Source organism: Saccopteryx leptura, chromosome 3 (assembly GCF_036850995.1).
Source record: "Saccopteryx leptura isolate mSacLep1 chromosome 3, mSacLep1_pri_phased_curated, whole genome shotgun sequence".
In the NCBI taxonomy this organism is placed as follows: Eukaryota; Metazoa; Chordata; class Mammalia; order Chiroptera; family Emballonuridae; genus Saccopteryx; species Saccopteryx leptura.
In genome coordinates this window covers 46,193,011-46,216,390 of record NC_089505.1, presented here as the reverse complement: position 1 = coordinate 46,216,390, position 23,380 = coordinate 46,193,011, and the positions used below count along the sequence as shown (strand labels likewise).

Sequence of the window (23,380 nt, the reverse complement as noted above, 5' to 3'; positions counted from 1 at the left end):
CTGGGCATACACAAATCCTGACTCCATAGCTCATCAATCAAATTTATACTTCTTTTTACATGTGACTACAGTATAAAATTTTCTCCAAAAACTGTCCTATGGTCAGTAGGGGAAAAGGAGCTCGTGACACTCAGGTAGAGATAATTAAGATAAAACATCACTCAGCATCAGAGGGAAGGATGGACCTTATAGTTATAAATTAGCAAATTTCAAAAGCTATGTATTAGTAAACTTATACTGCATAGCAAATCACCCCTTAGCATATTGACTTATAACAACAATTTCTTATCTCACAGTTTCTGTAGGTCAAGAATTTAGCAACAGATGAGTTGGGTGGTTCTCATTCAGGGTTTCTGTCAAGGCTGCAATCAGTACTTCAGTAGAGTCTGAAGCCATCTGAAGACATGACTAGAGCCGGGAGATTTAGTTCCCAGTCAGGCCATGCACATGGCTGTTGACAGGAGGTTTCAGTTTCTCACCACCTGGGCCTCTCCAGTGGTTGCTTTGTCATCCTCACACCTGGCAGGTGAATTCCAGGGGGAGAGTGAGAGAGAGAGAAAGAGCAATCCATGGAGGAGAGAGATAGAGATAGATAGCTAAAGATAGAGATAGAAATAGAGATAGAGAGGGGGGAAGGGAGACAGAAGGGAAGGGAGGAAAGGAGAAGGAGGGAGGGAGGGAGGGAGAGAGAGAGGGAGGGTGAAAGAGGAAGGAAGAGAGAGGGAAGGAGTGTTGTGGACCATAGGTGGCAGAAAGCCATTGTAGATTCGAGGCTTGGCAAAAGGCTGAGTTCTCCCCCCTCCACCTCCATATTGGCTGTGAGGCTGGGTTTGCACCCACTTCACTTGCTTCCTTGACTTGCTGGAAGCAATTTACATGTCCTTCCTCTGACTCTTTGTTTGTTTTTAGATATTGGTAGATTTCACTAACACATCCTGTTTATGCCTTGGGAGAGTTCCTGTTTTAGCCTTGGATGTGTAACTTTGTATCAAGGACTTCCTTGATTTGCATATGGCTATATAATAAAGCAAACTGGGGCTATAGGGCACTTGGATACTGCCAGGCATTTTGAAGAGTCCTCCTGGTCCCATCGTTTTTGTTTTGATAAGTGTGTTTCCTTAATTCTGCACCATTATTAGGAGCCATGCTGGTCCGTGGCAAGTGGCACCCGAACAGACAACTTGAGTACAAGGAAACTAAAACTGAAGGAAGGTGATGGAACTCCCCAAAGTGATGCGTGCACAGTGAGTAAAGAAAAGTTTTTGGGATAAGTGTAGTCAGAGTAAAAGATTATGGGACAGATAGGGTAAAAAATAAGGAACCTTTTTGTAGAAATGTTTCCATATGAAGACAAATCATTGTCTGAAGAGTATCAGGGCGAGCTGGAAACAGAGAGATGTGAATAGAGGATAACTTGGAGTCTGAGGAAAACAGGGGGGGATGAAAAATCCGTGGCTATGGCTGCCTTAGCCGCAGGGCCTCCGCTGCCCTCAGCTCCTTCCTATATTCAACCCTCTGCTCCTCCATTCCCTTATCAGGCTGATTGCGGAGTCTTAGCTCAAAATCTGGGAAATCCCCTCTCCAACAATCTATAGACTAGGCTCGAAATGTAGGGGAAACAATAAATGGCTTTACCCATTTTCCTGTTGTAGAAAAACAGGATGATACAGGGAGACTAGTGCAAGAACATAAACCTGTACCTTTTAGAACTCTGAAAGAGCTTAAACCTGCTTGTGTTCAGTATGGGCCTACTGCCCCTTTTTCACTTGGTTTATTAGATACTATTAGTGCAAAGGCTCTTCCCCCAAATGACTGGAAGGTGATTGCTTGTGCTTGTCTCTCCAGGGGTGATTATTTGCTGTGGAAGTTGGACTTTCTTGAGTATGGATAGGAGACTCAGGTATTAGGAATATTACAGCTTTTCCTGTCATGATCTGATTTTCTTTAATGTTTTAACTATGATCTTCTGAACTATCATTTTGTTTCTTTCTTATTCTTTGCCTGAAAATTGAGGCAGGGGACCTGTGTTGGATCTGACTATAGAAAATATCCCAGCAGCTGCCAAGAGCAAATTTTCTTGGGGAGATTTTGTTTAGTCACATCCTTCAGTCCCTCTGTCTGAAAATGCCCTTATTAATGTCAGGCACGCATCTTTCTAATCTAGATGTGCTCTGAAATCCCTGGTTTCTCTCTGGTTTGTCTGGTTCATCTAATTCTTGTTTCTGTTTAGTCTTTGTTTAATGTTGTCTAAAATGTGTCTGTTTTTTTTTTAAATATTTTATTTATTGATTTTTTAGAGAGAGAGGAGTGAGAGACAGAGACAGAGACAGAGAGAAGGGGGAGGAACAGGAAGCACCAACTCCCATATGTGCCTTGACCAGGCAAGCCCAAGGTTTCAAACCAGTGACCTCAGTGTTCCAGGTCGACGCTTTATCCCACTGTGCCACCACAGGTCAGGCCTAAAATGTGTCTGTTTTTAAGGCCTGAATTAAGTTTTTTTGCATGCTGTTGGGCAGATAAAATATATTATGCTCACTTTGTTAAAGATAAAACGAGGAGGCCGTCACTCAGGTGATATTAATGTGTGTTGGGGTGGGCTAAAGGCAGGCAGAATCCTGTAGCCTGGGGCTTGGTTTTGGGATTAAGCCTTTCCTACCCTTTTTGATGTGGGGTGGTACAATCCAATCATGCCTCAGAGAAGTGACTCTGTATTAGAGACTTCTCTATTTTGTATATTGGATTAAAGGTTGTGAAGCTACACTATAAAATGAGGGTAGAACGAGAGCTTAGGCTCTTGGTTCCTGAGGTTAGCATGAGAGAGCGGAGAATGTAAAGCCAGCAGCCACGGCCAGAGCTAGCATCAGAGCAGCCCAGCCCAAAAGGTAGGATTAAAGGCTATGGCCCATCAGTTTTTGGCTCCGCTGTTTCTTTACCCACTGTCCGAATCCAATGCGAACCTGCATGTGAATGGCCACGATGGCGGCTCCTGGCCTTACACATGCAAAAATTGGAAATGCTGGCTCTAATATTTAGAAAAAATAAAATGTTTTAGAACTTGTAAGGAGCGCTTTTTTAAATTTAAATAGAATAGAATGTAGAACCTTAAGACTTACTGATTTGGTTAGTGCATTGTGATGTGTGTTCACAGTTAGGAGCCAAATAGCAATTTAAGTATTAGGATTAATCAAAATTATGTTATACTTGTGTTTTTTGTGTGTAAATTGTCTTGTTTATGTGTAAGGTTATACTCAGGTAGGCAAAACAAAGGAATTGAGCAAAATTAAGCAGGGCCCTAATAAGTCATTTCAGGAATTTGTCTCATGGCTAATTCAGGCAGTTAGAAGAACAGTATAAGGATGCTAATTCTGCTTCTCAGGCCACGTCCTGCAAAAGGGCCCCAAGGAAATCAGTGATTTGGCTCCTCTGATTTTGCCAATTGGATTTAAAAAAATAGGTCAGGAATGCCCTGAAATGGAACTAACAATACAAGGGTGTAAATTTAAAGGACTTTTAGATACTGCAGCTGATGTATCTTTGTTGCTAAGCTACATTGCCCTCCTTCCTGACTCACTCATGCAGCAGCCACAGAATTACAAGGCATAGGGCAGAGTAAATCCCCTCAACAAAGCTCTAGTTTTTATAATGGGAAGATAAAAAAGGTCAGTCTGGATTCTTTTAAGCCTCATGTGCTCCCTGGATTGCCAGTTAATTTGTAGGGCAGAGATGTTTTGAAAAATATGGGAGTGTTGCTTGTCAGTCCTAATAGTTTAGTCAGTAGTTAGATGATTGATCAGGGATTTTTGCCTACTAAGGGACTAGGGAAAGAACAGCAGGGGCTTCTCACCCCCATAGAAGTGGCACCCAATACAAGAAGGTGTGAATTTGGATATCAAAATTTAGCATAGGAGCCTTGGTAGCTCCTGCTACCCCAATAATGCATTGTGCAGACCCACTTACTTGGAAATCAGATAACCCCGTATGGGTAGACCAATGGCTCCTTTCTCAGGAAAAACAAGGCAGCTGCTCAATTGGTACAAGAGCAGTTATAGCTTGGGCACATTGAACCATCTAATAGCCCATAGAATACACCTATTGTTTGTCATTAAAAAGAAATTGGGAAACTGGAGACTATTGCAAGATTTGAGAGCAATAAATAAGATTTTGGAAATTATGGGTCCTCTTCAGCTAGGACTTCCTTCTCCTACTGCCATTCCATGGAATTATCACCTTGTAGTTGTTGACTTGAAGGATTGCTTTTTTACTATTCCTTTAAGCCCTCATGATTGCAAGTGTTTTGCATTCAGTGTTCCTTCACTTAATTTCCAGGCTCCCATGGAGCGATATCAGTGGAGAGTTTTGCCTCAAGGTATGGCTAACAGTCCTACCTTGTGAAGGCAGCACCCTAAGGCATACATAATTCATTATATGGATAATATTCTTATTGCTCATCCAGATAAAGACACTGTGTTGACCATTTTGCAGCAACTAGAATATTCTTTGAAAGAATCAGGACTTTATATAGCTCCTAAAAAGGTACAGCAATCTTTACCTTTTTCTTATTTGGGACAAATTATTGAGGGACAACAAATTTGTCCACAAAAAATAGAAATCAGGACAGATCATTTGCAAACTTTAAATGATTTTCAGAAACTGTTAGGGGACAGTAATTGGCTTAGACCTTCCTTGAAATTAACTACTGGGGAACTAAAACCACTTTTTGATAGTCTTAGAGGCTCGGCTGAACCAGCTTTTCCTTGGCTACTTACAGCTGTAGGACAGCAAGCTTTAAAGCTTGTAGAAAAAATCTTGCAACAAGCACAACTAAAATGCATAAATCCTGAAGAATCAATTGCCTTACTAATTTGTCCCTCAAGTTACACTCCAACAGGACTATTGTGGCAAGCTTCAAGTCCTATTAAATAGATTAATTTGGCTGTTACTTCTAAAAAAGTTTTATCTCCGTATTTTGATCTTGTCGCCTCCTTGATTATCAAGGGGTGTAGGCGACTCTTAACAGCTTATAGATTTTGAGCCTCAAATTATTGTTGTTTCTTTTTTTAAAGGATCAACAACAATGGCTCTGGGAAACTTCCACTAAATGCCAAATTGCTTTTGCAAATTTTACAGGCCAAAATGATTCTCACTACCCAGCTGATAAAATAGTTCAATTTTCATTAATTACTACATTTGTATTTCCTAAAACAATTGTTAATGAGCGCATTCCTGAAGCACCTACAGTCTTTACTAATGGGTCCAGCTCAGGAATAGCAGGCTTAATAATCAATGGACAAGTTTATTCTGAAACAGTAATCAGCTCAAAGAGTAGAACTACATGCCATTATCTTGGCTTTTCAGCATTTGCCATATCCCTCCTTTAATCTATATACAGACAGCAAATATTTACTTATGGTTGTTTCCACTATAGAGATTGCTGTCTTAGGGACAACTGCTGATGAACTATTTCAGCAGTTTCTCCTTCTTCAAAGACTTGTACGTCAACATAGAGCTCCATGTTTTATAGGACATATTCGAGCTCACTCCATGCTCCCTGGAGCTTTTAGCACAAGGGAATGCCCTTGTTGATCAAACTACCCAAAAGAAAATTATTTGAAGCAACCATGACAGATCAAGCAATTCAGTCTCATACTATTCATCACCAGAATGCTGCAGCCTTATGTAAACAGTTTCAACTTTCTCGGGAAGCAGCACAGCAGATTGTTAAATCTTGTCCAAGGTGTCCTATACTACAGTCTGTCCCTTCATTTGGAGTTAACCTTCGAGGACTCCAGGACAACTTTGGCAAATGGATGCTATTCATATACCTTCATTTGGCAAACAATCTTTTGTTCACGTTACACCGGATACTTATTCTGGATTTATAGTAGCCTCTGCTAGAACAGGAGAGGCTGCTAAGCATGTTATAGCTCACTGTTTGTATGCATTTTTTATTATTGGACTTTCTAAACTGGTTAAAACTCACAATACTCCTACATATGTAAAAAAAAAAAAGGCATTTACTATATTTTGTAGACCTTTCAAATTACGGGCATTTCTTACAATCTTTATAAGAAAGTCAAAGATTATTAAAGTGTGCCCAGCAAAGGCCCTGGCCGGTTGGCTCAGCAGTAGAGCGTCGGCCCAGCATGCAGGAGTCCCGGGTTCGATTCCCGGCCAGGGCACACAGGAGAGGCGCCCATTTGCTTCTCCACCCCTCCCCCTCTCCTTCCTCTCTGTCTCTCTCTTCCCCTCCCGCAGCCAAGGCTCCATTGGAGCAAAGATGGCCCGGGCGCTGGGGATGGCTCTGTGGCCTCTGCCTCAGGCACTAGAATGGCTCTGGATGCAACAAAGTGACTCCCCAGAGGGGCAAAGCATCTCCCCCTGGTGAGCATGCCGGGTGGATCCCGGTCAGGCGCATGCGGGAGTCTGTCTGACTGCCTCCCCATTTCCAGCTTCGGAAAAATGAAAAAAAAAAGTGTACCCAGCAAATATTTAAGGTCAATTTTAAAAATATATATAAAAGGGGGAGTCATATTCTGGAACTCCTGCAAATCTACCTTATCTTTAAAAAATTTCTTTTGAATGCTGATGAATAGGAGATGCCAAATCTTTTTCTCCTGCAAACTTCTACCTTCTTTTATTTGATCCAGCTAATAACACTGTTTTGTCTTTTTCCAAATAGCTCCAGATATACAGAATAAGTTTATATAGGTAGATGGGGATCCTCAAACCACTCAGCAATATCTTCTGAACATGGCTTTTAAGGTATCAAGAGGCAGAAGGCCCAAAAGAGATCAGGTGAAATACCAGCTCTTGGGATACGCCCTTAAAGGCCCCAGTGCCCCAAAGGGGTCTCATAGGATTCCATCTGGGCCTTGCTTCAATAGTGGAAAGGAAGGTCATTGAGCTAAAGCCTGCCAGACTTACATGCCTTTGCTGTGAGGAAAAAGGGACACTGAAAGCTAGGCTTCCCCCTCGCTCCTCTAAGGGAGGGTTCGGTCTCTTCCAGCTCTGCTCCAGCCACTTGTGACCTAACCTTGCCCAGAATGCTGCGATTTGCCACTGAAGGCTGAAGGTGCCCAGGGCTATCGGCCCCATCTATGACACTGTGGACAAGCCTAGGGTATTTCTTCCAAGAAGCAGGTAAACTGATCTCACTTGCACAACTGCCACTTAACTATGTCTTGCCTGAATATTCAGGGTTGTTATGCTTCCCTCAAAGATCTCTGTTGTGGGTGTTGATAGTCCCATTTTCTGCTGCTTTGTTTAATATATAGTGTTTCCTTTATTCCTCCTGCCTCAATGCCCCACTCATATTTTAGGCTGGGACCTACTCCTAATTTAGAGCTCCTTTTTTCCTTTTTTTGCCAATTTACAAATTTACCTCTGCCACCCAGCTTAGTGTATCCCAAGGTTCTCCTCACCACTCCATGGCTGTAAAGCTTCAGTATAAGGCCCCCTGGGTTCATCTTTCCAGTTTAAAGAAAATGAAGCTCCATCTTCATGCATGCTGCAGATGGCTTTTCCAGTCTACCTGGGTCATTGCCAGCTGGGAGCAACAGTCATTAGGACTTTGATACTAGCTGCAGAGTATAGAAGTGTGACAACAATTCCAGTGCCATGTGGACTTTTCTTGGATGTGGACTTTTCCTGGACTCCTGCTTCTGTGACAGCTCCTAACGGACTGAACTGGGGGGTTGGGTTGCATTTGCAGAAATTTGGAATGGTGTTGGTGCCAACTTCGACTTGGTGAACATGTTAAGGACATTACTTTTTTATAGATTCTTGTTATATTGGCCAAGAATTTGCTTAAAGGCTTTAATCACTGTAATGTATTAGAATGTTTGTTTGGGTATCTGTTAGCATTGGTTATACTAATTTTGTGTTTGTTCTGTATTTTTTTAATCTACCCTCAAATTAGAATCTGAGAAACTAGGAAATCAGATGAGTGCAAAGCTCAGCACACAAATTAAAAACAAAAAAAAAAGGGGGGGATATGTTGTGGACCATAGGTGGCAGAAAGCCATTGTAGATTCGAGACTTGGCAAAAGGCTGAGTTCTCCCCCCTCCACCTCCATATTGGCTGTGAGGCTGTATTTGCACCCACTTCACTTGCTTCCTTGACTTGCTGGAAGCAATTTACACACCCTTCCTCTGACTCTTTGTATGTTTTTAGATATTGGTAGATTTCACTAATGCATCCTGTTTATGCCTTGACAGAGTTCTTGTTTTAGCCTTGGATGTTCAACTTTGTATCAAGGACTTCCTTGATTTGCATATGGCTATTTAATAAAGCAAACTGGGGCTATGGAACACTTGGACACTGTCAGGCATTTTGAAGAGTCCTCCTGGTCCCATCGTTTTTGTTTTGATAAGTATGTTATTAGGAGCCGCGCTGGTCCATGGCAAAGGAGAGAGAGAGAGAGAGAGAGAGAGAGAGAGAGAGAGAGAGAGAGAGAGAAGGCTGTAACACCTTTTGTGATCTAGGCTTTGATTACACATATTATGACTTCCACTTCTTTTTCCTAGTCATTAAAAGTGAGTAACTGAGTCCAGCACACAATCAAGGGAGGGCATTAATCTCTATCTTTTGAAGGAAGAAATTTCAAAGACTCTGTAGACATGTTTTAAAACCATCACACACTATTTGAAAGAGGTCACAATGATTTTCCAAGTAAATATTTAGAAATGCATTATTTAGTTAACATTTTAAATTTCTTCCTTTCTAATCCTTGGCTAACCAATATTGGGTCAATGTTAATTTGGAGAGCTGAGTTGTCATTTTTGTCTTTCCCTTTCACTATCATCTTAGAGATTCCCTTCTCATCTGTTCTATGGGATCCCTGGCTTCCTCACTCCTATGCCTTTCTTTGCTTGGTATCCGCTCTCCCCTGGAAGAGTGCATCTTCTCGTAACTTCCTGATGACGAGTGAATCAGAGATCAAGTTTGTGAAGGCATTTCATCCAGCTTCCAGTTGTTTTTCAAAAGTTCAATGCCATTTTATTTTTGCTTTTTTGTTCTGTTCCTTCTCTATGAAAAAAATCTTCTCTCCAGTATTCCAAAATTGTACCACAGTGCGACTCATTGTGGGTCTGTGTCCTCCTACTGAGCTGATCACCTCATTAAATCTTCAATCTGGAAATCCATATTATTTGGGGGGGAGGAAACACATTGAATTATTTTTTGATGATGTATTATCCTATTCTTTTTGTTTTCTCTGCTTTCTCCTGGACTCTCATTTAGGAGGATGTTAGATTTCCTAGACTAGACTTTTAATTTCCTTTACTTTTCTATCTCTTTATCTTCATACTTTCTACCTACTAGATTTCTCCAAGTTTATATTTCAACCCTTCTACTGAATTTTATATTTCTGCTATAATATTATTAATTTCCAAGAACTCAGGTGCTGAAATGGCTCGGTTCTGAGCTACAGAGCAGCAGCCCCAGATGGGCAGAGCATCACACCCTAGTTGGCTTACCTTGTGGATCTCAGTCAAGGTGCATATAAGAGTCTGTCTCTCTGCCTCCCCTCCTCTCACTAGATAAAAATAAAATAAAAAAGATGCCTAGAGACATGATTGTCTGGGTCTCCATGGAATCAATTATTGTTTAATGAATCCCCTATGGATCTGTCAACATGTTTGGCCATTGAAATAAGTTGCCCAACAGTTTGACCAGGTTTCAAACTTGAGTTTATTCAAGTTGCTCTTTTTGGATAGACAATGTGACATAAAAATTCTGGGAGGTAAACCAAACGACAGTTGATTTTCTATCTGCCCCTAATTATCTGAAGTACTGTTTCCCAAACTGTGTTCTGTGGAACATCAATAACCCAAGTTGTTGGTAAGTGCACCATGAAAAACAAACAAACAAAAACCTTTTGCCTTATACATAAATTTTGTTTCTTTACTAAATATAAGAAAAATATTAAATATATTTATATTACTGTTTTTCTTATACTATAATCTGTCTTTGTGAAGTGAAATGTCATGCATGAAAAACCAATATATAACAAGACAATTATCTGAGTTATGAACACATGATTTTAAAGTCTGGGAACGATCATGTAATCACCGAAATGCAGCTTATTATTGATTTATTATCTATGGTTATGTACCTTGTATCTTAGAATTGCAAGAAATATTTATAATACTTAAAATTTTTCTTCTTAGTAAATAATAAAATATTTAATTTTTCTCACTTGTTTTTATCAACTTGTTTTATCTCACTTGTTGCTGTTTTGTGGCATTTGCAAGATAATTCTTTTCAAAACTCATCATAAGGCATAAAATTATGCTGGGAAAAGAAAACACAGTTTTAATAGGCTACAAGGAGGTGTATGATCAGGTGCTACAGTGAGTTTGACAGGTGAAGTCGTAAGAGTTCAGAGAAGAAGATGTTACTGTAGACTGCTGTCGTTGGGGAATGCACTGTGGAGGAAGTATGACTGAGATGGGCTTAGAAAGTAAAAAAAGTGTCTTATAAAAGAGACACCAGAGAGCTCTCTTTCCCCTTCCATCATGTGAGGACACAGCAGAAAATTCCCCATTTATGACCTTCACCAGACACAGAATCTATTAGTGCCTTGATCTTGGACTTCCAGCCTCCAGAACTGTGAAAAATATGCTTCTGTTGTTTATAAGCCACATAGTAAGTATACTTAGTATCCAGTGACTGAGTTCTTAACATGATATTATAAAGACTTCCACATGTAGCAAGTATTCTCAATATATGTTTAGGTGTTTCTTGAATGACTGAAAATGAATATACGGTATTAAAAAGCTGACAGTGAACATGAGGGCATTGGTTAACTTGACAAGGAGAGTCACTGAAAGTGAGCTGCAGAGTTTTAAAAGCAATCTGTCACTATGGAATATATAAATTCACTTCTGAACATTATCAATAATCTTATCAAATTAAGTTTTCTTAAGTAATATTCTAACAAAACAATTAAAAATGTATACAAGGTACCATAATAAAATTCATATACATGTACACACATACCCTTCCCACCAGACTTTAATTCAACATAAACATATTCCATTAGGTCTTAGGCATCATTCCCCAATTCCAGGGCTGTGGACATCTATAGTCTAAAAGGGAGCATGTTGGGCAGATAAAATATATTATGCTCACTTTGTTAAAGATGATGCTGCCCACATGGAAGCCCGTCGCCCAGGTGATTGCTTTGGGATGGGTGTGATTGTATTAATGTGTGTTGAGGGAGGGCTTTCGCGCCAAAAGGTTTTAAAAGGAAGAGAGATCACGTTGTTTGAGAGAAGAGTGATTACGTTCTAGGAGGAGCCCATGCTAGAGGAGAGCAGAGTAAGGCCACGTGGAGGAGAGGAGAGGCAGCCAAGATGGCGGAGTGCTGAAGAAGCTAGTTAGTGCAGAGTTTGTGCAGAGAGAAGGAGAAAGGGAACAGAGGTGAATAAGGCCAGTGAGCTAGGAACCTTTGATTCTAGGAAACTCAGATAAGTTAGTGGCTTTGAGAGCCCTGAATGGAAGGGGAAGTATTTTCCCACTGTGTATTTCTCGCCTGCCAGGTGCAAGCTAAGATTAAAAATGATGGCTCACCAGTTCTTGGCTCCATTGTTTCATTACTGACTGTCCCAAATCTAATGCCAACCTGCATGTGAATGGCCACGATGGCGGCTCCTGGCCTTACAGAGCATCAATTCTTTTTTTTTATTTTAGCATCATCTTGCCTTCTGTTGATTATCCCAGAGTGTCCAGTGGTCTGACTCAGCAGATGATTTAGGTGTTGTAGAGAATGTCAGCTTTATTTTATAGTGCAGAAAACACAGCTGTTTGCAAAACAAGGGAGTCTCTGATACAAAATCACATACCTGAGGTATAAACAGGACCTTTCTCAAAAGTGCATGACCTTTCATCATGCATAACATTATAACTAGCAGTTCCACAAAGAAAGAGTAAAAGGAAGGGCATGTAGATTGCCTCAAGGAGCAAAAACTATCAGAGGGTGTGGGGAACAGTTTAGCCTTTGGCTTAACCCTTAGACTGCAAAGACCTTGTCAGTTTACAGCCTGTCTCCCACACATCTCAATAAGGGTAACAGTTCTCAAACCTCTGGCATTTCCAATGCCTCTTAAAGTATTCTCCTATTAAAAATATTTTGTTCCTCCTAAATACTCAGTTGTTTACTTCTTTATAATGCTTTCTGTCTATTACCACTTGTTGGTCAAATAAGTTTGTAAATATGATATATATGTTTGCTCACTTATAGTTTGCATTGGGTGTGAGAGGCAGACTGTAAGCTGGCAAAGTCATTATAGCCTAAGACTTAGTTTTTTGTGTGTGTGGTTTTTTGTTTGTTTGTTTGGTTTTTTTTGTATTTTTCTGAAGCTGGAAATGGGGAGAGACAGTCAGACAGACTCCTGCATGCACCCGACCGGGATCCACCCGGCACGCCCACTGGGGTCGACGCTCTGCCCACCAGGGGGCGATGCTCTGCCTCTCCGGGGCGTCACTCTGTTGCGACCAGAGCCACTCTAGCGCCTGGGGCAGAGGCCAAGGAGCCATCCCCAGCGCCCAGGCCATCTTTGCTCCAATGGAGCCTCGCTGCGGGAGGGGAAGAGAGAGACAGAGAGGAAGAGAGGGGGATGGGTGGAGAAGCAGATGGGCGCTTCTCCTGTGTGCCCTGGCCGGGAATCGAACCCAGGACTTCTGCACGCCAAGCCGACGCTCTACCACTGAGCCAACCATCCAGGGCCTAAGACTTAGTTTTAAGACTAAGCCTTTCCTGCTCTTTTAATATAAGATTTTCTCACCACTAAGCTTTTCCCCACACCCTTGACTGTTGCATGATGTGGGGTGGTGCACTCTCATGAGGAATCCCATTATGCCTCAGATAAGTGACTTTGTATCAGAGACTTCCTTGTTTGTATATTGGATTAAAGGTTTTGATTTCTACACTATAAAATGGGGCAGAGGAGCCCATGCAGTAAGAGAGCATAGGAAGGCCATGTGGAGGAGAGGAGAAGCAGCCAAGATGGCAGAGTGCTAAAGGAGAAGCCAGTTTGTGCAGAGTTTGTACAGAGAAAAGGAAATGGGAAACAGAGGTAAATAAGGCTGGTGAGATAAAAAAAAAAAAAACCCTTTGATTCTAGGAAACTTGGATAAGTCAGTGGCTTTGGGAGCCCTGAATGGAAAGGGAAGTGTTTTTCCACGGTGTGTATTTTTCGCCCACCGGGTGTGAACTAGGATTAAAGGTAATGGCTCACCAGTTCTTGGCTTCATTGTTTCATTACCATCTGTCCAAATCAAATGCGAACCTGCATGAGCCAGAGGGCTGTGATGGTGGCTGTGGCTACTGGCTATACTACATTTAGTGTAGTCTGTGGCAGGATTCAAATCAGATTGGTATGGAGCCACCACCACTTTGAGTGGTGGAGTAGAGGACTGGCTGCTGTTAATGGCTATCCTTTTGGGGGCCATAGGCTGGCTGACTTTTACAGCCATGCGTGAGGAAATCAAGAGCTCTGTGGAAGAGGCTGCCTGGGACCTGCAAACTGAGCAGTGGAAGAAGATGGAACAAACGTGGGAGAAAGAGATGCTGACCCTAGAGCTGGAGTGTAAAGCCAGTTGCCGCAGCCACCATCACAGCCACCTGGCCAATGCAGATTCGCATTAGATTCGGACAGACGGTAATGAAACAACAAAGCCAAGGACTGGTGAACCATTATTTTTAATCCTAGCTTGCACCCAGCAGGCAAGTAAAAACACACACTGGGCTCCAAAACTCACTCACTCAGCACTCACAAAGCTACTGACTTACCTGAGTTTCCTAGAATCAAAGGTTTCTAGCTCACTAACCTTATTCACCTCTGTTCCCAACTCCTTCTGCACAAACTCTACACTAACTGGCTTCTCCTTCAGCACTCCACCATCTTGGCTGCCTCTCCTCTCCTCCACATGGCCTTTCTCTGCTCTCTTCTCTAATACTAATCTCAGGAACTGAGAGAGAAAGCTCCAGGTCTGCCCCACTTTATAGTGTAGAAATCAAAACCTTTAATCCAATATACAAACAAGGAAGTCTCTGATACAAAGTCACTTATCTGAGGCATAATGGGATTCCTCATGAGAGTGCACCACCCCACATCAAAAAAGGTGGGAAAGGCTTAGTCTTAAAACTAAGCCTTAGGCTACAAAAATCCTGCCTGATTACAGCCTGTCCCCCCACATCCAATGTAAACTATAAGCGAGCAAACATATATATCTTTATTTACAAACTTAATTGACCAACAGATATATTGCAAAAGAATGAGATAATTTTACTCTTTACTTCACACAGTTTTCTACCACTATATTTTTATTTTTTTAAGTGCAAGGTGGGGAGGTAAAGAGATAGACTTCCACATATACCTCAACCGGGATCCTTCTGGGATCCACCGAGCAACCACTATCTCCAGCGAGACTCAGTCAAAGTGAGCTATTCTCAGTGCCTTGGGCCAGTGCTTGAACCAATCGAACCACTGGCTGCAAGGCTTTGAGAGGGCAAGAGAGAAGGAACGGAGAGAGAGAGGGAAAGAGAAGCAGATGGTCACTTCTCATGTGTGCCCTGGTTGGGGATCGAACCTAGGACGCCCCTACACCAGGCTGACGTTCTATCTACTGAGCCAATCAGTCAGGACCATATTTTTATGGTAAGCATGTATACTTGAACAGTAATTGTTCAAGACTGGGAAAGAGTCTTGAACAGAGCACAGGTCAACAAAATGGAGATAATATGATACTATTGAAGATGTAAGTTGTTGGGCAGATAAAATATATTATGCTCACTTTGTTAAAGATGGCGCTGCCCATGTGGAAGCCCATCACCCAGGTGATGGTATTGGTTGCCCTTCTTGCTTGGGATGGGCGTGATTATATTAACGTGTGTTGGGGGCGGGCTGTGGGCAGGCAAGATTCTTATAGCCTGGGGCTTGGTTTGGGGACTAAGCCTTTCCCACCCTTTTTGATGTGGGGTGGTGCACTCTAACGAGGAATCCCATTATGCCTCAGATAAGTGACTTTGTATCAGAGACTTCCTTGTTTGTATATTGGATTAAAAGGTTTGATTTCTACACTATAAAGTGGGGCAGACCTGGAGCTTGCTCTCTCAGTTCCTGAGATTAGCATTAGAGAGCAGAGAGCAGAAAAAGGCCACGTGGTGGCAAAGAGAGGCAGCCAAGATGACGGAATGCTGAAAGAGAAGCCAGATTGTGCAGAGAGAAGGAGATGGAGAACAGAGGTGAGTAAGGCTGGTGAGATAGAAACCTTTGATTCTAGGAAACTTGGATAAGTCAGTAGCTTTGTGAGCGCTGAATGAGTGGGTTTTGGAGCCCAGTGCGTGTTTTTACTTGCCTGCCAGTGCAAGCTAGGATTAAAGATAATGGCCCACCAGTTTTTGGCTCTGTTCTTTACCAACTGTCCAAATCCAATATGAACCTGCATGGGCCAAGTGGCTGTAGTAGTGGCCGTGGATACTGGCTTTACATAAGTATAAATAGTTGACCAGAAAAAAAAAAAAAACAAGTAAGGAAAGGAAAATATATAAAAGAAATTGGGAAATGAACAAAAGGAAGTGAAAATGAAAGTAGATATACTTTGGTTTTCAAAAGTATTCATTAGGAAATGAAAGAAAACTGATCATGCAGTTTCTGTTGCCAACTGTCTTGATATATGTGACGCTTGACAGCAGGGTATCCGAATGACCCTCTATGACAAAGAGCAAGTAGAGGCCAGCACAATGATTTTCCAAGAGAGGAGGAAGGGCTAAAAATAATCAGTGATCAACTGTTTTACAGTTTAAAGTTTTCATATCTCATTTTTTAAATGTAAAAAACAGCTATAAATTTGTTGGCTGGACAGAAATTGCAATCTAATGTCCCCTGAAAAATCCTGATGTCATCAAGTAACAGAATTCATCTATGGATATCCTTGTTCTCAATAAATCCTTGCACCCTTTTCCATCAACACATTCTGTCATATCTATATTCAAAATCTACCTTGAATCTATTTATTTTTCCTCTATTCATCACCATCAACCCAGTTCAAGTTCACTACCGCCTGTTCCCACTGCAGTGGCCACCTGACTAGTCCCTCATGTCCACCTTAGCTCTCTCTCTTCCCCTTGCCATTCTTCTTTTCTACAAGAAAAGCAGGTCAATATTTCTAAAATGCTCATAGAATGAACCTAAATTCCTGTGCATGACTTCAAGGGGCTCCAGAATCTGTCCCTTGTTCATTTTTCCTCCAGTTACCTTTAAGGTTTCCAACTCAGCTAAGACCTTTGTCACCTCAGCGTTTGCACATACTGTTTCTGCAAATGGAAATGTTCTTCTCCCACTCTGCAGATTTCCATTTCTCACAGACTCCCCCCAAACACCTCCTCCTATAATTCAAATCAGGTCACATTTTGTATTTCTATATTTACTTGTATGGTATGGGTTTATCTTCCCCATTTTGCTGAAGCTATGTAATGACTATATGGAAGTCCATAATACTATCCTCTCTATTTCTGTATGTATTTGAAACTCACCATAATAAACAGCTTTAAAAGTTTCCTTCTGACTCTACAACACGGGTCCCCAAACTACAGCTAGCGGGCCGCATGCAGCCCCCTCAGGCCATTTATCTGGCCCCCACCACACTTCCAGAAGGGGCACCTCTTTCATTGGTGGTCAGTGAGAGAAGCACTGTATGTGGTGGCGCCGCAAAGTGCAGCGTTGCTCACGTACAGTACTACTTCCGGACATGGAATGCACGCGTCACAGCTCTGGAAGCGCATCATATCACTTGTTACGGCTATAGCAATGACAAATATGGAACCTGACATTGACCATCTCATTAGCCAAAAGTAGGCCCATGGTTCCCATTGAAAAACTGGTCAGTTTGTTGATTTAAATTTACTTGTTCTTTATTTTAAATATTGTATTTGTTCCCGTTTTGTTTTTTTAGTTTAAAATAAGATATGTGCAGTGTGCATAGGAATTTGTTCATAGTTTTTTTTTATAGTCTGACCCTCCAACGGTCTGAAGGACAGTGAACTAGCCCCCTGTGTAAAAAGTTTGGGGACCCCTGCTCTACAAACTAAAGACAAGTATATCCATAATTATCTTAAACTAGTTCTTCAAATTTTGTATTTAAAAATTTTTACATTCTTTCTCAGGATAAAATACTGTGTCTTTGTTTTATTATATTAGAGACATAAAATGCCAGTATTTTAAAGTTCTTAACAAGGTGTTTCCAGCAAAAAAGTGACTTTGAAATTAACATCAGATAACTTAAAAGAAAGGTCTGAAGTTCAATTGTTCTTTCACTTTTTTACTAAACCCTTTCATTTGAAAGCAGCAATATTATTCAATAAAAATGACCCTGATCTAGTTCCAGTTTGTCACCTGTGAATCATTTAACCTCACTTAAAAAAAATTGTGTGTATATATATATATATATATATACACATATATATGTGGGTATATATATATATATATATGTATATTTGTTTAGCAAGAGAGAGAGGTAGAGACAGACAGATAGACAGACAGGAAGGGAGAGAGATGAGAAGCATCAACTCATAGTTGTGTCACTTTAGATATTCATTGATTGCTTTCTCATATGTTACTTGACCGGGGGGCTCCAGCCAAGCTAGTGATCCCTTGTTCAACACAGCAAACACTGGGCTCAACCAAGTGACCACAAATTCATGTCTATTATCTCATGCTCAAGCCAGCAAATTGAGTGCTCAGTCTGGTGATCCCATGCTCAAGCTGGTGAACTCTGGGTTTGGAACCTGGGTCTTCAGTGTCCCCGGTCGATGACTTATCCACTGTGCCTCCACCTGGTCAGGCTAACCTCACTTTCTTTTTAAATAACTAATATGCTAAAAAGGTAAAATTCTAAATTTTTATTTCAGCTCAAATTCCATTTTGCCATAATATGGAAGACAAAAAAAGGCATCATAAACAATATCAATATTTTTTTAATGAAGCAATAATTCAAAAGAACCCTTTTTTCTATTCATTCATGAGGTCATGACCCAGAAGTGGTTGTCACACAGAAGAATCTGCAGAGTGAGGATCAGGACCCATTTTGTTTTGTTCAGAAGATTTGGTACTGTGACTCTTCCCTTTTCCATCAGCGTATTTGTGCAACGGGCTGTAGTACTGTTTCATAGTCTTTGCAGTGAAATTATGTAGTGAAGAAATCTGCTGCCAGTCATCCATGCTTGGAGTAAAGCATTCCTTTGGCTTTGTATTCTTAAAGAAACATTCAACATTCTCTTTTGCCAATTCGGCTGCATGTTCTGTGGCTTCACTTTTGAAAATCTTCTGCTCCTGTTCCATATAGATTTTCCAAAATTTCAGCTGCATATAACTTACTGGAGATAGGCATCGGGTGATGGATGTAATAATCAGAAACAAGATGATAACAGCTGCTATCAGGATCCAGCCTATTATCTATGAAAACAGAGAGAACTACTAGGAAAACACAGCAAAATAATAATTTAGTATGAAAAGTCCTCAAGTACAGTTTGAACTACTCAGCAGTTATGATGATGAACAAGCAACAGTGTTAGGTCTTAATCTCTTAAGAGAAAAGTATGGCAGTGGCCTCCGAAGCCCTCAGTACAACTGCTTGCTCTGCAAGTCAGTCATATTCCAAGTCACGTGGCGGGTTCAGGAAGATACCAACATATCACTTCCTAGAACTCAAAAACGAGGAATATCTGCACATCCAAAAAGCAAGAATTCATTTTCAGGAACTTCTGAGCTTTATATTCCAAGGAATAGTGTGGAGTGGTGGCTTAGAGCCAGGCAGACCCATTTAATTGTAGCAATTCTGCCTACCTATGGCTGGACAACCTGACCTAGACTCATTGTTTTCGCTATAAAGCAGGAGACCAATGTAAGGACCTAGCGCGGTACCTGGCACTGAGTAGTTACCTGTCGCTAAATGAAGTGCCTTTCCTCCGTTTGCTTGTTAGCTCATTAGAAGCAAGAAACCATTCTTGTTTGTCTTATGCGTCTGGGGAAAGGGCACCGATTTCTACTTCACCAGGTGTGCCTGTGTTAGCCCATCGCCCATCTCCGTTCCTTTCCACCACTCCCGGCGCTAGCGCCTCACCTGAGACTGGGCCCTGAGTTTCTTCAGGAGGACCTGCTCTGCAGGTTCTGGGGCTTTCTTGCAGGGCACCAGCGGCAGCTCGTCCATACAGGTGGAGTTGTTGTCACCCTGGCACAGGAACCGCGCCACGACGCCGCTCCCGCTGGCGGCGCACTCGTAGAAAGAGCCCCCGAGCAGCGCCACGGCCACCCAGGTGAGGGGCGCGAGCGCTGACTCCCCGAAGAGCAGCGCGCACACCGGGAACCAGCTCTGCCCCCGGCAGCAGCAGGTGCGGGCGTCCGGCTCGTTGCTGCCGCCGGGGCCGGGGCCGGGGCTGGTGTTGGTGCCGGTGTCCCGCGCGCAGCAGCGGGTCAGCAGGCGCCATGTGCGACCTCTAACCACGTAACTCAGGAGGAAAAGCACCAGCGCGGGTACCAGCAGGAACACCAGGCCGTAAACCTCGTTCCACTTGGCGCTGCATGGGCACTCGAACACCACCGTAGAGAAGATGCGCTCCCCGCCTACAGTCAGCAGAGTCACCAGACCCTGGCCCAGGGCGTAGTGGTGTTTGGTGGTGAGTTCCAGCATCTTCCGGAACGTCTCCATTTTCCCCCTACCCAGAACGCAGCGGACAGGCCTGGGTGCTTCTGCGTCTTGGCTGGCCCGCTCCTGGAATGGTTTCGGGGGGCTCTGGTCTAGAGATTTCTACTCGGCTAAGCAGCTACTTCAACAAAAGAGAAGAAGACTTCTCTGGCCTTGTGAACTTTTGCTTTCTTATTTCAGCCAAACCAACCAGCGCTCACCCTTCCTTCCCCAATGCAACTGCTAAATCTAAACAATGCTTTCTACTTGGGCTAAATGAGGGAAAAAAACCGTGATTTCCTCTATTGCAGCCTCTCTTTTTTTCTGAGCCCAGTCCCAGGAGACCAGTTACCAAAAACCTGCTCATTTATGGGAAACATTCAAAGGCAGAGTTTTGGTTTCTTTTTCATAAGCTAATTTATAACAAAGCCCAGCTCCAGTGCTGGTTTCCTGATGTGTGTGCCCTTTCTGTCCCCCTTTCTGAACAGAACCCCCAGCTTCATTCACCCTGACTATTCTCTCTGCCTGATCTCCCACGGGACATAAATGACACTCGACTGAATTTATTATATTGATTCTGCCTTTTCTTTTTCTTTAAGGTATGTTCTCACACTGTTGGTATCTGGAGGAGTGTCCAATTCTTACTAAGTGACCATCAAGTTGATCAGGGGTGAGTAGGTGGTAGGTACACGGTTGTTCAAAAATACTACTTGAATGAAAAAACATTTTCAACAGCAGCTACATCTAATTAACATGTTGTTTCTTCCACCTGTTTTCTCAAAGCACCATTGCTCTGACACAAACTAACCACTTCAGTGAAACTAAGCCTCACTTTATGCTGTTCCAGAGCAAGGTGAGGTACTTGAAGGAACATGGCCTTTGAAGTTAGGTGCAGTGTGTGTGTGTGTGTAATAAATTAATGCCTCTGAAACTCAGTATTCCCATCTGTAAAGTCAAGATAATAGTGCTTACTTTTCAAGACTGTTGAGCTGAGTAAATTGAGTGCCACATGTAAAGCACTTTTACAAACAGTGTGTGCCTCATGTAGCCCCATGTTCATTGCAGCACTGTTCACAGTGGCCAAGACATGGAAACAACCAAAAAACCCTTCAATAGAAGACTGGATAAAGAAGATGTGGCACATATACACTATGGAATACTACTCAGCCATAAGAAATGATGACATCAGATCATTTACAGCAAAATGGTGGGATCTTGATAACATTATACGGAGTGAAATAAGTAAATCAGAAAAAAACAAGAACTACATGATTCCATACATTGGTGGAACATAAAAACAAGACTAAGAGACATGGACAAGAGAGTGGTGGTTACCAGGGGTGGGGGGAGGGAGGACACAGGAGGGAGGGAGGGAGAGAGTTAGGGGGAGGGGGAGGGGCACAGAGAAAACTAGACAGAGGGTGACGGAGGACAATCTGACTCTGGGTGAGGGGTATGCAACATAATTTAATGACAAGATAACCTAGACATGTTTTCTTTGAATATATGTACCCTGAATTATTAATGTCATCCCATTAACATTAATAAAAATTTATAATTAAAAAAAAACAAAACAGTGTGTGCCTTATTAAATTAATACTCAATGTGAGAGATTACCTCTTACATTGCAACTTTAGGATTGGACAACAAATAACTATTTTACACAATTTAAGAATTCGAATGAATGCTGAGTTTAGACCAAGGATTGTATTCAGTGACTCAGCAACCCTCTACTACCTTAAGAGAGTTGGTGTGCCCTCTGCTGTCCACCTCACTTCAAGGAGGGTGTCTGGATATAGTCTGTGTGGGCAGGTCACAATGAACCCGTTTCTGTGGGTACCCATCAGCAAGGGTTGCTTTATTTATCTGGGAAGAATAAATAGCCTACAAAACTGAGTGAATTTTTAGAGAAGGGGAAAGAAATGTATTATTCTTTTCTTAGTCCAACTTAATACCATCTTAGTTACCTCCCACCACCAGAGCCTGGCATAAACCCACCAGTCCATAGCATTTTGATGAATAGCTTTGCTCTCTGGTGTCTACAGAAGCTGTCCCCAAATCAGGGTCCTCATTGTCATGCAGGACGTTGGGGGCTTTCTTCTCTGAGATTTGACCAGGTACTGCCAGGCTCCCTAACACTTGCAGCAAAATTGAAGGTTTGAAGCAGTTCACCTCTGTCCCATCATCTCTGTAATCCTACATTTCCAAAAACAAAACCAAAAAAACTTCCTTCCCTTGCTCATCAGTGACTGGGATTATTGGATACCCAAGAACAAGAGAGATACTTTGCTTTCATTGGGGGTATATATCCCATTAAGATATAACTCATTATAGTGGAGAAGATACAGATAATGAGAAAGCCCTCGAGCTTATGCAGATAATTAGAATAGAATCATGTGGTAGAGTGTCCTAAGAAAGCTTCCAGGAGGAGAGGGCATTTAAGCAGAAATCTGAATGACCAGGGCTCTGGGATGCCAAGATCTTGGCTATCTGTAGTTGGAAAGAAAGCATAGAGATAGGAGTACTGAGGGTGGGAAAGAAGGTGGTCATTCATGAGGGCAGAGCTGCAGGTTGAGGTCAGGTTTGGGGTTTTTATAGACCAGAAGATGTAGATTACAGTCCTGCCCAGAAACTCATTACAGACAGAACTACATCCTGACCTATTTATCCTGTCAGCTTGTGTCTCCCAACACCAATTCCTGGCGTTACCACCATGTGCTCCCCAATTATGGATCCCATAGATACTGTTTATCATTCCACACTTGTGACATGTTTCTATAATCCTGAGAGTCTGGGTCCTGCCTGACAGTCTGAATTTCCTCCTAACATCTGCAGTTGAGTCTAACACTCTGGCATCCACCCCCATCACCTCTGGAGCAATAGGTGGTTCTAGTTCTGGGTCTATTGAAGATTACCAAGCCTTTTAAACACAACTCTGTTCTGAGAAAACATTGTTCAAATGTTTAGCCCTTAGTGGAAACAGAATGTAAAAAGAAAATTCAAGAAGTTTCTCTGAAAGGAGACAAAATAATATTTGAAAGACCTTTGCACTTTTGAAAATCCACAATTCAATGCCAATCTATCTTAGTTTTTAAGAAATGAAAGATTCTTATGTTAAGCACATTAGAAAACCAATGGGTATTGGTTTTGTTTTATGTTTTTACTGTATTACTTTATTTCTCAACACTATCATTATCAGTGGTTTCAGAAACCACAAGATATTTCTCAGTAAAGAAAGTAAGATAAACTATGTTTTTCTTTTTTTAGTGTGTCCATGTGCGCTTGCACATGAGAGAGAGTTAGAGAGAGAAGAGAGAGACCAACAGGGAGAGAGACGAGAAGCATCAATTTGTAGTTGCTTTGGTTGCTGTGTTGTAAAGAAAGACAGAGAGGTGGGAGTATTGAGATTTCTGGGGCACCTTAGTTGCTCATTTTTTGCTTTCTCATACCGCCATGACTGGGTGGTTCTAGACAAGCCAGTGACACTTTGCTCAAGCCAGCGACTTTTGAGCTCAAGCTACTGACCAGGGGGTCGTGTCTGTGATTCCATGCTCAAGCCAGTGAAATGGCGCTCAAGCTGGTTTCGAACCTGGGACCTCAGTGCCCCAGGTTGACTATCCACTGTGCCACAACCTGGTCAAGGTAACCTCACTTTCTTATTAAATAATTAATATAATAAAGGGGTAAAATTTT

General features: G+C 42.0%; 1 protein-coding gene and 1 long non-coding RNA gene across 2 annotated transcripts; one reads left to right on the top strand and one right to left on the bottom strand.

Moving 5' to 3' along the window:
• Positions 1-17,966: 17,966 nt before the first annotated feature.
• On the bottom strand, positions 17,967-19,937 carry LOC136397259 (calcium homeostasis modulator protein 6-like). Its single transcript, XM_066371809.1, has 2 exons — positions 19,127-19,937; positions 17,967-18,459 (listed from the first exon to the last, which is right to left on the bottom strand). Exons 1-2 carry the CDS (start codon positions 19,709-19,711, stop codon positions 18,052-18,054), a joined length of 993 nt encoding a protein of 330 aa, XP_066227906.1. The 5' UTR covers positions 19,712-19,937; the 3' UTR covers positions 17,967-18,051.
• On the top strand, positions 19,617-20,848 carry LOC136397260 (uncharacterized). The gene is made up of 3 exons (XR_010749863.1): positions 19,617-19,679; positions 20,287-20,357; positions 20,753-20,848. It is a non-coding gene; the product is annotated as an uncharacterized lncRNA (long non-coding RNA).
• The last annotated feature ends 2,532 nt before the right edge of the window (positions 20,849-23,380 follow it).

Coding starts and splice junctions, on each gene's coding strand:
- LOC136397259 (XM_066371809.1), bottom strand. CDS start 19,711: ATGGAGACGTTCCGGAAGATGCTGGAACTCACCACCAAACACCACTAC. Junction 18,460..19,126: donor AACTCAGGGCCCAGTCTCAG/GTGAGGCGCTAG, acceptor CTGTTTTCATAG/ATAATAGGCTGGATCCTGAT.